The following is a 12,802-nucleotide window of genomic DNA, read 5'->3' on the forward strand; positions in this document are numbered from 1 at the left end:
AAGTGTGTGCCTCGCATAGCCATACCTCATAATCTTGAACATTAAACAGACAGAACCATTCAGACAACTGATAAACTACTTTATTGAATAATAATAGGATTTGACAAAATACTGGTCTCATAAATGCACGTATATCATCAGCTATTGCTCCATTACATTACATTTACTTTAAGAAGTTACATTATAATGTTATTGTATACATTGAGTTCACTGTGCATGTAGACTCTTTTGCACTTACTGTATATTACTTGAAAGTAAACATTTGGTTTTCCTGCTCCCAAATTGCAAGCTATAAACTTTCGTCAAACCTTTATTAGAGTACAACCCACAAAAATGGGTGAGACAATATTCCACAACAATACTGTATGAGGAAACTAACACTTTGACAGTAGTAAATGAAATCTAAAGCATTCTTACAAAGGTTTCATAAGGGGCCATGTTAGCTCCCAAGTGAAATCTGGTCTGGGCACTTCTATCCACCTCTGAAATGATGGATATAATGGAGTTTTCTATTTTACAGATATTGCAGAGCAGACCAAAACTACACGAGAAGACCATACACTGACTGATTGTAATGAGACACATTGATCAGATTCCACATATGTATGTAACATTAGTTATTGCCATAGTATAGTATTTTATACTGGGATTCCCACGGTCTAAATGTGAGTTCCACCTTGACAACAATAACATGAAACACTGATTACTTGTGATGTTTTGAACTGCTGTGCCATGACAATTGTTGGAAACAATCCACTATTGACTGTTTCAATCTTATCAGGTTTCAGAAATGCACATTGGCCAAACCTTTTGCAAACAACTAGAACACATGGCAGTTTTGATGAATTCAGAAACCTCACGTAACATGTCCCGAGGCACATTTCAGTCTAATGGGAGATGGTCACTTTGATTTCTACAAGTGAAGCTCAGAATAGAGCCTCTGTCTGGTTCTGCTCCCCTCAACATTTCTCTGTGAGTGTTTCTCTTCTCTCATTCTTTTCATCAGCAGCAGCTTCTCTTCATGTCTTGGGGTGCGGCCTCCTCCAGGTTGGCACGATCTGATTCTGACAACACAAACATATTTCTATATTGTTATACTCTCAAGACTTCCTTTATCAACATCTCTGCTTGTTGAGTCATTACTTACTTATACTATTTCCTCCTCCGATGCTAGCAGGAACGCCATTCTCCATGTCCTTTAGTATGCAGTTCTCAAAGGCCAAGGCTGCCACCCTGAAGAAAAACCCCTGCACATTTTCCCCTAAGAATGAGAAAAAATATCCAGTTTTTACAATAGTGTTCAGCATTTCTCTGTTGAATTGTATTTAAGTTGCTTGTGCCTTTATATCCCTTACAAAAGTGAAGAGGTTACACTCTCTGTCTTACCTGTTTTGGCTGAAACAGCCCAAAACTCTGCATGCATTTCTGTTGCTATCCTGATGGCATCTCTTTCTGTCCTCTGTTTTTCTTCTAAGGGCTTAAAAAGAAGACAGTATGGTTATAAAACATAAATGTGCATGTGAAAATATGTAGTTCAGGAAATTCAACAGAAAGCTTGTCTCAGCACTCACCAGCAGGTCGCTCTTAGTGCCAACCAAGAAGATGAAACAGGAGCCGGGCTCATTTTCTCTCATGGCCTCCTCCAACCATTGGCTGGAGAAGGAAAACAAAAAATCAAAATGACTTGCTATTTTTATTAAATTATTAATTAAATTATTATATTATAATTATAAATATTTTATCATCTATAAATGATAGATGCAATATCAATAGTTCCAAGTCAGGGTTAGTGTTCAATACCAACTGCTCAGAAATTTCTTGGCCAACTGCTGAGAACGTTTAGCCTGGTTTCAGACCTGAATCACCACCCACATCTCCAATTTGTTGATGATTTGTTGATTATTCAAATATGAATGTTGTGAAACTAAATTGCAATTCAGTCTAATTAACAGGCTACAGACTTCACACCTAGGATAGCTAAAAAGCTTTGTTCTGAAAAGAAAGGTGAATGACAGATAGGTACCATTATTCTGAGAGTAAATATGGTGATAAATCTTCATCTTTCTTGTTGCGTCTTTGATGTAGGGAGCTAGATCACTCAAGAGCATGGAAGTGTTTTCTTGACCTATGCTGCCACTGGCTGGCTCAGGTGTCAACATGTGACCTCATGTCACTGCAAGATGCAGTTGAAAGTTCCCAAAAAGCTATTAAGTGGACCTTTGGGTAGAGATTATTTTGACTCTACATTGTGACATTATTGTGATCTGAATGGCAACTGTGCCATTAATTATTTGATGTTTAAATATACACTGAGGAGGCTTTACAAAGTAATTCCTAATTCATTTCTTGGCTAAATTTGTTGTTTTTTGGTTCATGTTTGGTGTAATGTAAGCAGATAGTAGCTAGGAAACATTATTAGACAGATGATTCTTTAGCTAAGTATTCCTACCACATACCACAATGTGTAAAATAAGAGTCTGTTTGCAGTTACACAAAATGTATGTGTAATATACACTCACCGACCACTTTATTAGGTATACCTTGCTAGGACCAGGTTGGACCCCCTTTTGCCTTCAGAACAGCCTTAATTCTTTGTGGCATAGATTCAACAAGGTGCTGGAAACATTCCTCTGAGATTTTGGTCCATATTGATATGATAGCATCACGCAGTTGTCATTGAAGTTGTCATTGAGCAACTGACAACATTTCTTAATACAAGCAATTTTGGTCTACATTGGATGCAATTTGGCTTTAGAGCAAATCATTCCACCAAAACTGTTACCTTGCACTTAATAACGCAAATTAAATTTGCGTTATTATTAAGACTTGATAAAGGAGGAGTAGTTGGTGCTGTATTTTTAGATCTGCGTAAAGCATTCGACACAGTCAATCGTGATGTTTTAATATTGAAACTCTAAATTTAATTTCTCATCTAGAGCACTGGCATCTTCATATTTATCTAATAGGATACAATGAGTTAAGGTTTGTGACGCACTGTCCAGTAGCAGTCAAGTGCACAGCGGGTGCTCCACAAGGGTCAGTGTTAAGTCCCCTATTATTTAGCCTATATATTAATGATCTCCCTCAACAGTGTTATGATGTAGAACTGCAAATGTATGCAGATGACACTGTTGTATACACACATGCAAAAACAGCTGAGTTAGCTGCTGCTAAGCTAACAATTGCATTGGAAAGGATCACACATTGGCTTGATCAATCATGTCTGAGTCTAAATGTAAACAAGACAAAAGGTATGTTTTTCTCTAAAACCATGGTACAACCTATTCTTATCAAAGGTGAAAGGATTGAAATATTCACTGATTGAAATATCTTGGTGTGACACTGGATCCAAATTTGAACTTTAAGAAACATGTTTAAAAAATGGTTAAAATCATACAGTACAACTTAGCAAATTTTAGACATATTAGAAACTGTCTCTCTTTGGATGATTTGGATCTTTGGATGATTCTTTCCCATATGTTTCCCATATGTTGCATCACATGTTGGGGGCAGGCTGGAGAAACAGCCATAAAACCTCTTGAGTCCTTATGCAAACAAACACTAAAAGCTCTGGACAAAAAGCCAATGCATTTCCATCACTGTAGGGTACTGGAGAGATACAATTTACTGAGCTTTGAGAATTTTAGATTATTTTCAAATTTGTGGTTGATAAAATTTTAAATGGTTTGGCCCCTCCTCCGCTACGTGACTTTGTGTATACACGCTCAGTAAGTTCTATTAGATCCTCCAGAATATCCTTTATACAAGATTGTACCATACCATTACAATCTGACCATTTCGTCACACTGCATTTGGGCAGTCAGCGTTCTCTGTAAAAGCTACAACTCAGTGGAATGTCCTACCTGACAATATGAAGAGCTGCAGCTCCATCAGTACATTTAAAACCAAATGAAAAAGTCTGCTAAAAGCTATTCATCTCTGTAACCACTGACTCTACATTTTATCTCATGGTCTTATCATGAATGCAAATAACTTTGCTTTTAATCTGACAAACATACATTAGTCATTTCTAATTGACATTGTGGGTCTCTATGATGTGCTATTGTGTGTAGCTTTGTATTTTGTATTATGTGTCCTGTGTGTTTTTTACTTTGTACTGTTTGTTATTGTGCTGTTATATGTTTTAATTGTGACCTGCCGAAGGGACTGCAGATGAAAATTAGTTATAAGACAACCCTGGTGTAGTACATACAATATTAGCATTTATGTTTAACACTGTACATGGTCCCAATAACTAACTAAATAAATAAATACAATGGCCAATTCCACAGTCAAAGTTAAAAAGGTTAAAAGGTTTAACCAGTTTAGGTTAAACTAAACTGGTTAAACTGACATGTGTGGCCCTAGGTGCCAGGAGATAACATCAAAACAAGCCATGCATCCTCAATTTATCAGTCATACAGAGCCCAATTATAATGTAATAATCAGACCTACCGTGTATGATCCAGGGATTTGATGTCTGCCATGTCAAAGACTGTGATAATGACTGTAAAAGACGAGCAAGGAGTTTCAGCATTGTTCCTTTACTCCATAAAACTGGTGTCACAGCGTGAGGCATACAGCTATTTATTCAAAGTCAGTTATTACAACATCTTACCCTGAGCACCTCTGTAGTATGCAGAAGCAATGCATTTGAATTTTTCCTGCCCTGCAGTATCCCAGCTATATAATAAAAAAGGAGGCAATTAAGTATGGAGAGCAAAAACCAAAGTATTCTCAAGCGACATGTTTCCATGATTGTATTTCTTAAATCAAACTACTCACATCTGAAGAGAGAAAGGTACTCCAGATATCTCAAATCTCTCAATCTCAAAGTCCACTCCTATGGTGGCCTTGTAGTCTCTTTCAAATACATCTTTACAAAACCTGAAAACAGCAAAAGCAAATTAAGTCTTTTCCTTTCACCTATTTTGTTCAGAACTCTACTTGGACTCAACAAAGTCTCTGGATCTGCTACACAACTACACTTCTTCTACACAAAATGATGTTTGTTTTTTCTTACTATTTTATTTTTTAACTGACCACCACTTGTAGACATATGCAACCTACCACAAGGGGTTGCAAGACATGGACATAGCTTCATTTCAAGTCAAGATTGGATACTTATCGATGAAGTACCTATTTATAAGACAGGTCTTTCCCACGTTAAGGTCCCCAACAACAACCACTTTTGACATTTTCTGTCGGTCCCACCTTTAAAGAAGACAACATATTATTCAATGAGATACATGCTTTGAATGTGATGTTCAAGATACAGCTAAGAATGACACATCAACCCAAAGAATAATACTCACGGCTGATGCCTGGCGGCTCTGTCTTTACAGGCTGCTTTAGCCTGAATGTCCCAGTCTCCCTTCAGCTGCAGACAAGCTGAAGCTGTGTAACACTGAAAAGAACAACAACATACACTACTGACATTTATTCTGCACAAAGCCACCAAATACCTGTTATAAAAACATATCATATGTCTGAATTCATACCATAATGTACTTCTGCAGCAATAATGGACAGCTAGTCAACAAGTACCTTGCTGGGTACTGTAAGTTGCCATGCAAAGATTATTCCGTACTAACTTCTGCTCTGTTGCACAGGTAAATATTTCACTGAAACTGGGTAACAATACTGGGCTGGGCTGAGTCAATCTCTGATAACAAGAAACACACTTAAGAGGCCTGCATTCCTAGAAACAATTAAACTGGCCTCTGTGGTACTGTGACATCTTACAGCTTTCATTTTTGGTTCTCAAACTCATGTATGAATGAGAACAATGTGTATTTAAAGCTGCAACTAACAATTATTTTCATTACTGATTAATCAGTTGATTATTTTCTTAATTAATTGATTAGTTGTCCGCTCTATAAAATGTCAGATAATGGTGAGAAATGTCAATTATTGTTTAACAAAGCCCAAGATGATGTCATCAAATGTCTTGTTTTGTCCCGACCAACAGCCCACAACCCAAAGATATTCAGTTTAGTGTCATGGAGGACTAAAGAAACCAGAAAATATTCACATTTAAGAAGCTAGAATCTGAGAATTTTGTCTTTTTTTTCTTAAAGAATGACTCTCAATGATTAAGCAATTATCAAAATAGTTACCGATTAATTTACCAGTTGCAACTGACTAGTTGTTGAACCTCTAGGTGTATTTTGATGTCACCAAAAAGATGAAGGCCAGCATTAAATTGACCTGCTATTAATGCATTGCACTGCAAGATTTAGTGTCTCTGATGTAAGACTTAAGGCCAGTTTAAAGTTTATACATCATAAGCTGAATTTATGATGTATAATTCTATGTGTGGATTTGTGACCATTGAAGACATTTGAACTTTTTAAACATACTTTAAGATTTAAGACTATTCTTGTACTTGCATGTTATTCTATGTAGAACCACTAGTCGCTTCACTGAGAACTTGTGAGCTGTCCCCTTAAGAGGACAAAGTTGCTACAAATCAAAGATTCCTGTAAATTAAAGTACCTTACTATATCATTTTGGAGACGACCCAGGAGGCAGAAAGATACAGTTTATTGGCAGAGGCTCTGAAAGGGTAGCTGACTGTAACAGCCCATAATTACCCTGATCTGACAGTGAGTTAGCCATCTGAGAGGTAGAATGTCACACATTTCCAATAAACTTAAGGTCCTCTAGACTGGCGCTTCTACCGTTTTAACCACAGTCGTCTCACAGTGGTTTTTATTTGTAAAAACACTGATTGAGTAACACTGAGTATCTGACACTGATTTACCTTCGGCAATTCCCAGATGACCCTGTCTTTGCTGATGGGTGGTGGGAATGGCATCATCCCATTCCTGTTATCCTGCATGATGACCTGTGAGGGAATGTGTAAGAGCAGTTAGCTCAGTTGATCTAATTCAGTCAAATAACAAGCGCTCCTTCAACGTGTGTGTGCATTTTTTTTTTTTTTTTTTTTACAAAGGTCACATGTTCTCTTAACCAAATACAAAATTTAGGTGGATGTGTAAGCTACCCAATTCTGATTCATCCCAACATTTAGCTTCAGTAGAGCTACATACAGTATGTACTGTGCGTGTGACAGTCACAGCTGGTTGCTGGTGAACAACACTGAAAACATCCATAAATTATTTGATTGTGTGAGTATTAGACACACTGGTGAGGACATTGAGAGCGGTCTTTCAGGATGTGGCTGCAGCATCAAGTCATCCGCTACAAGGCCAGATCTGCCTTCAAAATGAAGGCAGACTGACAAAAGCTGAGGCAAATGTACGTTCACTATTCAACACATTCGTTATTACCACTTCTTTTGTATTTTGCGGTGATTTTATGTTTTTAATTTCCACCCCTCGCTCCAAAATTGTGTTACGTTATACTGTAAACAAGATGAAGCTTGTAGGTAACGGGTTTAGTTTGTAGGTCCTGAACGGAAGTCTTGTCACAGTTTGTTTACTGTGACACTGGCGGCGACTGGCACTGACACCGCCACCAACTCTACTGCCTGTTATTTCACATGTGTCTGCTTTTTTCCTTTTCAAAATGGCACTCTGTCACACTGTAACTTCGTCCAGGAGCTCTGTGAAAGAATTATACTCACCGCAGATGAAATAACGTCGAGTATCCCCTCGATTTTTCTGACTGGGGACGCTTGCTGCAGTTGCAAGCCCGGACGCTGTTGGAAGAGGAGCTCGTTTCCATGACAACCATGTTGCGCCTGTCACGTGCTACCTTGACTACAGTATAATGCACTAACATGATCACTAGCCACAGTGTGAACTAAGGATGCATCCTGGTACAGCTGTCAGCAGGCAAACAAGTTTTTATCAATAATTACAACATTACATTGTTGGCTAAACGAACATTGTATTGGGTTAGAGAAATACATCTGTCTGTCATCTGCCCAACCCTGCTTTGTGCCTTTCACTTAATATTGAGCAGCCTGAAAAAGGTTTCAAGCAACCGTCTATTCAAGACACACCCTCTGGGCTGGAGCTGGCAACAGAATCCAACTAATGGTAGCAACCAACTAAGTTGACTTAGTGGCTTCTCTGTGCTGTATTCCCTCCTCCATCTCCTCTGACTCATACATGCAAGGGTGATATTGAAACATGTAATAAAATATCCAATTATTGTGTTGGAAACAGACACTATACTTGATGGCACAAGCAAACTAGGTTACTACAATGATGACTAGGCAATTGTTGAGGGCATTAGTAGCATAAACCCATTCGTGGTATTGCCCCTTTTTCAAAGGGTCTATCCCCTGAATTTTTTGCCTACCATATGTGAGTGTATTAACCCATGTGAGATAATTTAACCTACACAATTTAACCACATTTTGTCTCTCCAACTCGTTCCCAGTTTTAGTTTAACTTTATTTGCTATCACTTTCTATGAGAAATGAAAACTTTGTTCCTTTGTCTAACAGTTTACAGTGTCAGCCATATAACAACAAAAGTGGAGTAACTGCACCACCTTGTGGTATTACAGTCTCTATCATAAACCTCAGTGTACGCACTGAACGCTCTATGCAACAAAACAAAAAAAAAATCCCGTTTAAATGGTCAAGGAACACAGATTTCTTCTATTTTAGTTGACAATCTTTCTTTCAACCTATGAGTATATAAGATTTCTCCATATGAAAACTATTACCACCACTATTATGCTCTTATTTATATATTTCTCCATATATATCTCATTTCATAACATTTTTTAGAATCGCTTTGGCAAGGAAACAATATTTATCTTAACAATACGGTAACTTTTAACTCTTTTTGAAATGTCAGTGAGTGAGATGTCAGTGTTATTCGAAAATGTGCAGGGTTTGCATGATCTTCTTCATGTTTTCAACCTGTTTTCAACCATGTTTTCTACCAAACTTATAAATAAAAGTCAAATAATTTATAAAGGGAACGTCCGCTATGACTCAATGTAAACAGTTAAAGATAATATTATTTCTGAGAGGCAAAAGATTGATAATGAAAATTGTTGGCTGCAGGCAGGCTTATAGTACTTCTATGATGGAGGAATACTGCATTGCCCTCAGTTTTCGAGGGCAATGCAGTATAGTTTTTGATAAAACACAAGATAACAACAAATGAGCGCAATTTAAATTAAAACAAGTAATGTCAAGATTTCGGTACAAAATCCCTCTTCAAGACCAGGAAAACAAGATGGAGGATGAGGACCTGACATGATTGATAATGATGTAGTTCAGTGGCGCAAATTTCTAACAAATTTGTGATTAATCAAACTATGTGGACCCAAATGCTATGGAGTAAATCTGGCATAATTGAGAAACCACAAACAGAAAAGGACTGTAATTTATACTTGTCTGTGACTATATTTAATTAAGCGAATCTGCAGCTCTGTAACAACGCCAATAACTGAAGGCGCCCTCTTGGTCATGTGTTGGTGAAAGTCATGATGGGAGCGGACGACCGACGAAATGCGTGTCTCGACGAAATCATACGAAGCTGTCCGTGAAATTAGTGAATATACCTGTCTAAACTGGCTTTAGACGACGCAGTTTAGTATTTATTACCAGTAAACTATGTTACGAACTCTTTTCGTTAGTTTGTTTGAGTTTATTGGGACATTTGCCGAATTTAGGAACGAAGAGAACTCAGGTTTGTTGACGCTCACTTGATGCTAGCACCTAGCAAACCTCAGCTAACGTAATTAGCCAATTAAGTGGAGTTGTTTAAATTTAGCAGATTAATGGTGTCAATTTATGATGATTTCTAGTTTGTTTTGTGAGTTTTTGTCCAACTTGCAAGTCATTCGAATTCGTATTTGAAAGGGTTTATTTTAGCTTAGCTAACAATCAGCTTAGCTAACACACTTAATTAACGTTATAGCATCCTGTCTTAAAATGATCTGGACACAAAAAGTTCGGTCACTGTTACCATTAACTTAAAAATTTAAGCTGTTAAACGACACTTAAGCCTTGGTGGCATTATTTTCGGCATCACTTACACTCATTCCGACTTTTTGGTTGTAAAACGTAAACATTTATCTATTAAATGTGACCAAGGTTATGACCTTAATCAAAAGGGTTGAAGAACAGTAATCTTCTGATTTTGGGAATTATTTTCAGGCTTGTGCACTAATATAGTAATGCCTGGTAAGAGGTTAAACTTTAAAATTTTGCTGATGGGACCACCGTCCATTTATGAAAATTAGTTGTTTTATGAGTTGTATTTGTGATTGATGGTGAATTTTGGGTAACACTTGGACACTAACATGAACGTATTTTTTTCAAAACAGCAACTTTTGACTGAACCTACAGAGGGAAGAAAGATCCAAGAGTAGTCTATCCAACTGCAAATGAACATCTAATGGGTGAGTAATCCCTCTGTTGTCAAGTTTTTATATTTTATAGTTTAACAATTTCTCCAACATTATATGCTGGTGTTGGAATAGTGTCAGATGGAAGACATGTTGTCAAACTGGCCCAGTGCAACAACACGCACAGGCTGTGGTGCATTGATGATTGCAGAAGAATTTTATTCTTTATTGATCAGTAAAAATGGCAAGATTTTCATTGTTGTTATTCCATGACATGTTTAAGCTCATTGTACATCAAGTTGTTCCTGTGTACTGGAATAACAAACAAATGTACAGAGGTACAAACTGAGTGATTGGTTCCGCTTGTTTCTGGAGTTGTCACTATATCATAAACTATGGTAACTGGTGAAGCACTGAATTTCACAAACATGGCAGACAAAGAGAACAAAATTAGTTTGCCTTTGCACTACTGTTAGTGTTACTCTGTTGCTGCTGTTGTCACTAGTACTGTCATCAGTACTACCATCACTTTTAATATCGGGACTACTACCAGTTTTGGTACTGTTAGTGGTACTACTATTACTGCTACTGTCTGTAGTATTACTATTGTTGGCGCTGCTGCTGTCATTACTTCAACCATTACTGCTATTGTTGGTGCTACACTTTTAGTGCAACTTATGTTAATGCTACCACTGAGTGTTACTACTTTTGCTGCTGCTATCACTAGTACTATTAGTGTTAGACTGCTACAGCAGTGTTTCCCCTATAATACAGGCCTGGAAAAAAATATTTTTTTCAAATGCCAAAAATAACGCCAAATACCCATTCATTTGGAAATCAGTAGCGCATGGGAGCCTCTGAGCAGCACTGTTTTGAAACGTGAGTCAACGTCGTTGTCGTTGCCTGGGAAACAGCAGGTAGTATAGCTCCTTTTTAAGGAGTAGGGCAGTGTGTAAGCGAGTGTGTGGTTAAGCGAGAGAGGGAGCGTCAGAAAAGTGACAGTGAATGCGAGCAGAGGAAAAGGTTAGCAGTAAGTTGTACAGTACAGACTACAGCGTGTCAGTTAATAAATGCTGCAGCTTGTCAAGACCAAGAAAAGTCATGTCTGTTGTTTCCCCAACCGTTGGAAAAGTGAAGGGGTTAGCTCCGAAGTTAGCAACAAAGAGCTAACCTAACTTGAAGACGCTGCTATTACTGCTTCTGTTATCACTGCTACTGTCATTACTGCTACAGGTAGTGGTGCTAGTATTACCAAAGTAGAGCTAACTATAGTAGTAGTAGTGGTAATATATTATTGCCAGTTACTACTGTTACTGTAGCTGTTAGTGCTAAAGCTGCTATTATCCCTAGTACTGAGGTGACTGCTACTACAGTTGTTCGTGCTACTGTTTGTGGTATTACCATCACTGCTACTGTTATTGCTACTAGGGATGCATGTTATTGGATTTTTTGCCGATATCCAATATGCTGATATTTACAACTCACTGTGGCCGAATGCTGATACTGATATATGTGCCGATACCAATATATTCACATATTTTTTGCTGGATGGCTGAGGAGACTATTATGCATGCAAGCATATATTGTACTAAGTATGATCAAGAAAGACAATATATGGAGGAAGAATTTAGGAAGCCTTAAAACTTTTATGAACTTGCCAAGTGGGTGGAGCAGTAGAGTTTTCATTGAGTTGATTAGACAGACAGGATTAATGTTTAGGATTTAATCTCTGGTCCACACTCCGGAGCAGAAGGTGGCGGTAATTCACCTAATACACTGGTTGCCTGCTACCGTTATAAACCAAAAAGATTTTTTTCCCCAAAAAAGAGTGGTACATCCTGTCAGCTGAGGTGTTTCCTATCTGTGCAGCCAAACTTAGCAGCTCCTCGACGGACTGTTTCACCCTGACGGTCCCAGTGCTTCCTCCTCAGGCTCCATTTCACTCAGCTGCCTGTCAGACCCGCTGCTTCTTCCCACTTTAACCTGAATAACAAACCGGGGCTGGGTACTCTGGTTGGATCCACATGGAGAGCCGGTGCTAACGTTAGCTGAGAGACTAGTGGAGCGTTACCCACAGCACGGCCAGAGGGAAGCACAGCCAGCTACCCTCTGCTAGCCTCCCAGCTAACATTGGCTCTGGTTCTGTATTGTTATTCAAGTTAAAGTGTGAAGAAGCAGCGGGTCTGACAGGCAGCTTGAGTGAAGTTGAGCCTGCGGAGGACGCACTGGGACAGTGGAGGGAAGCACGAGTCAGACTGTGGAGGAGATGGCAACAAATAGGCCTCACATAATCGGTAGAAATGCCAGATGCCGATATTTCATTTTAGAGCTTTTATCGGCCGATACCAATGACGTACTGATAATATTGTGCATCCCTAATTGCTACTACTGTTACTGTAGTAGCAATAACAGGAGCAGTTGTTGTAATACTAGTAGGAGTAATACTGATGTTGTTAGTGCTACTACAACCATAAATAATTCACTAGTCAGTGTTTCCCCTAAGATTTTTTTTCCCACA

The 12,802-nt window shown here is 38.3% G+C and overlaps 3 protein-coding genes across 3 annotated transcripts in view; 2 read left to right on the plus strand and 1 right to left on the minus strand.

Annotated features, from left to right (window-relative positions):
- Positions 1-58: 58 nt before the first annotated feature.
- Positions 59-8,079, minus strand: rab36 (RAB36, member RAS oncogene family). The gene is made up of 11 exons (XM_044367180.1): positions 7,592-8,079; positions 6,767-6,850; positions 5,316-5,407; positions 5,140-5,214; positions 4,786-4,887; positions 4,619-4,683; positions 4,456-4,507; positions 1,572-1,653; positions 1,387-1,477; positions 1,148-1,261; positions 59-1,064 (listed from the first exon to the last, which is right to left on the minus strand). The coding sequence occupies exons 2-11, from the start codon at positions 6,842-6,844 to the stop codon at positions 1,003-1,005; spliced, it is 813 nt and encodes a 270-aa protein (XP_044223115.1). The 5' UTR covers positions 6,845-6,850; positions 7,592-8,079; the 3' UTR covers positions 59-1,002.
- A 2,181-nt stretch (positions 8,080-10,260) lies between these two features.
- The window catches only part of LOC122993213 (kinesin-associated protein 3-like), a 48,173-nt gene continuing 45,631 nt past the window's right edge, over positions 10,261-12,802 (plus strand). Inside the window, exon 1 of the mRNA XM_044367176.1 lies at positions 10,261-10,338. The gene's annotated coding sequence lies outside the window, so the exon portion shown is untranslated. The remainder of the gene's footprint in view (positions 10,339-12,802) is intronic.
- Positions 10,261-12,802, plus strand: part of pdca (phosducin a) — a 33,573-nt gene continuing 31,031 nt past the window's right edge. The window contains exon 1 of the mRNA XM_044367181.1: positions 10,261-10,338. The gene's annotated coding sequence lies outside the window, so the exon portion shown is untranslated. The remainder of the gene's footprint in view (positions 10,339-12,802) is intronic.

The sequence above is a fragment of the Thunnus albacares genome, chromosome 12 (assembly GCF_914725855.1).
Source record: "Thunnus albacares chromosome 12, fThuAlb1.1, whole genome shotgun sequence".
NCBI classification, from domain to species: domain Eukaryota; kingdom Metazoa; phylum Chordata; class Actinopteri; order Scombriformes; family Scombridae; genus Thunnus; species Thunnus albacares.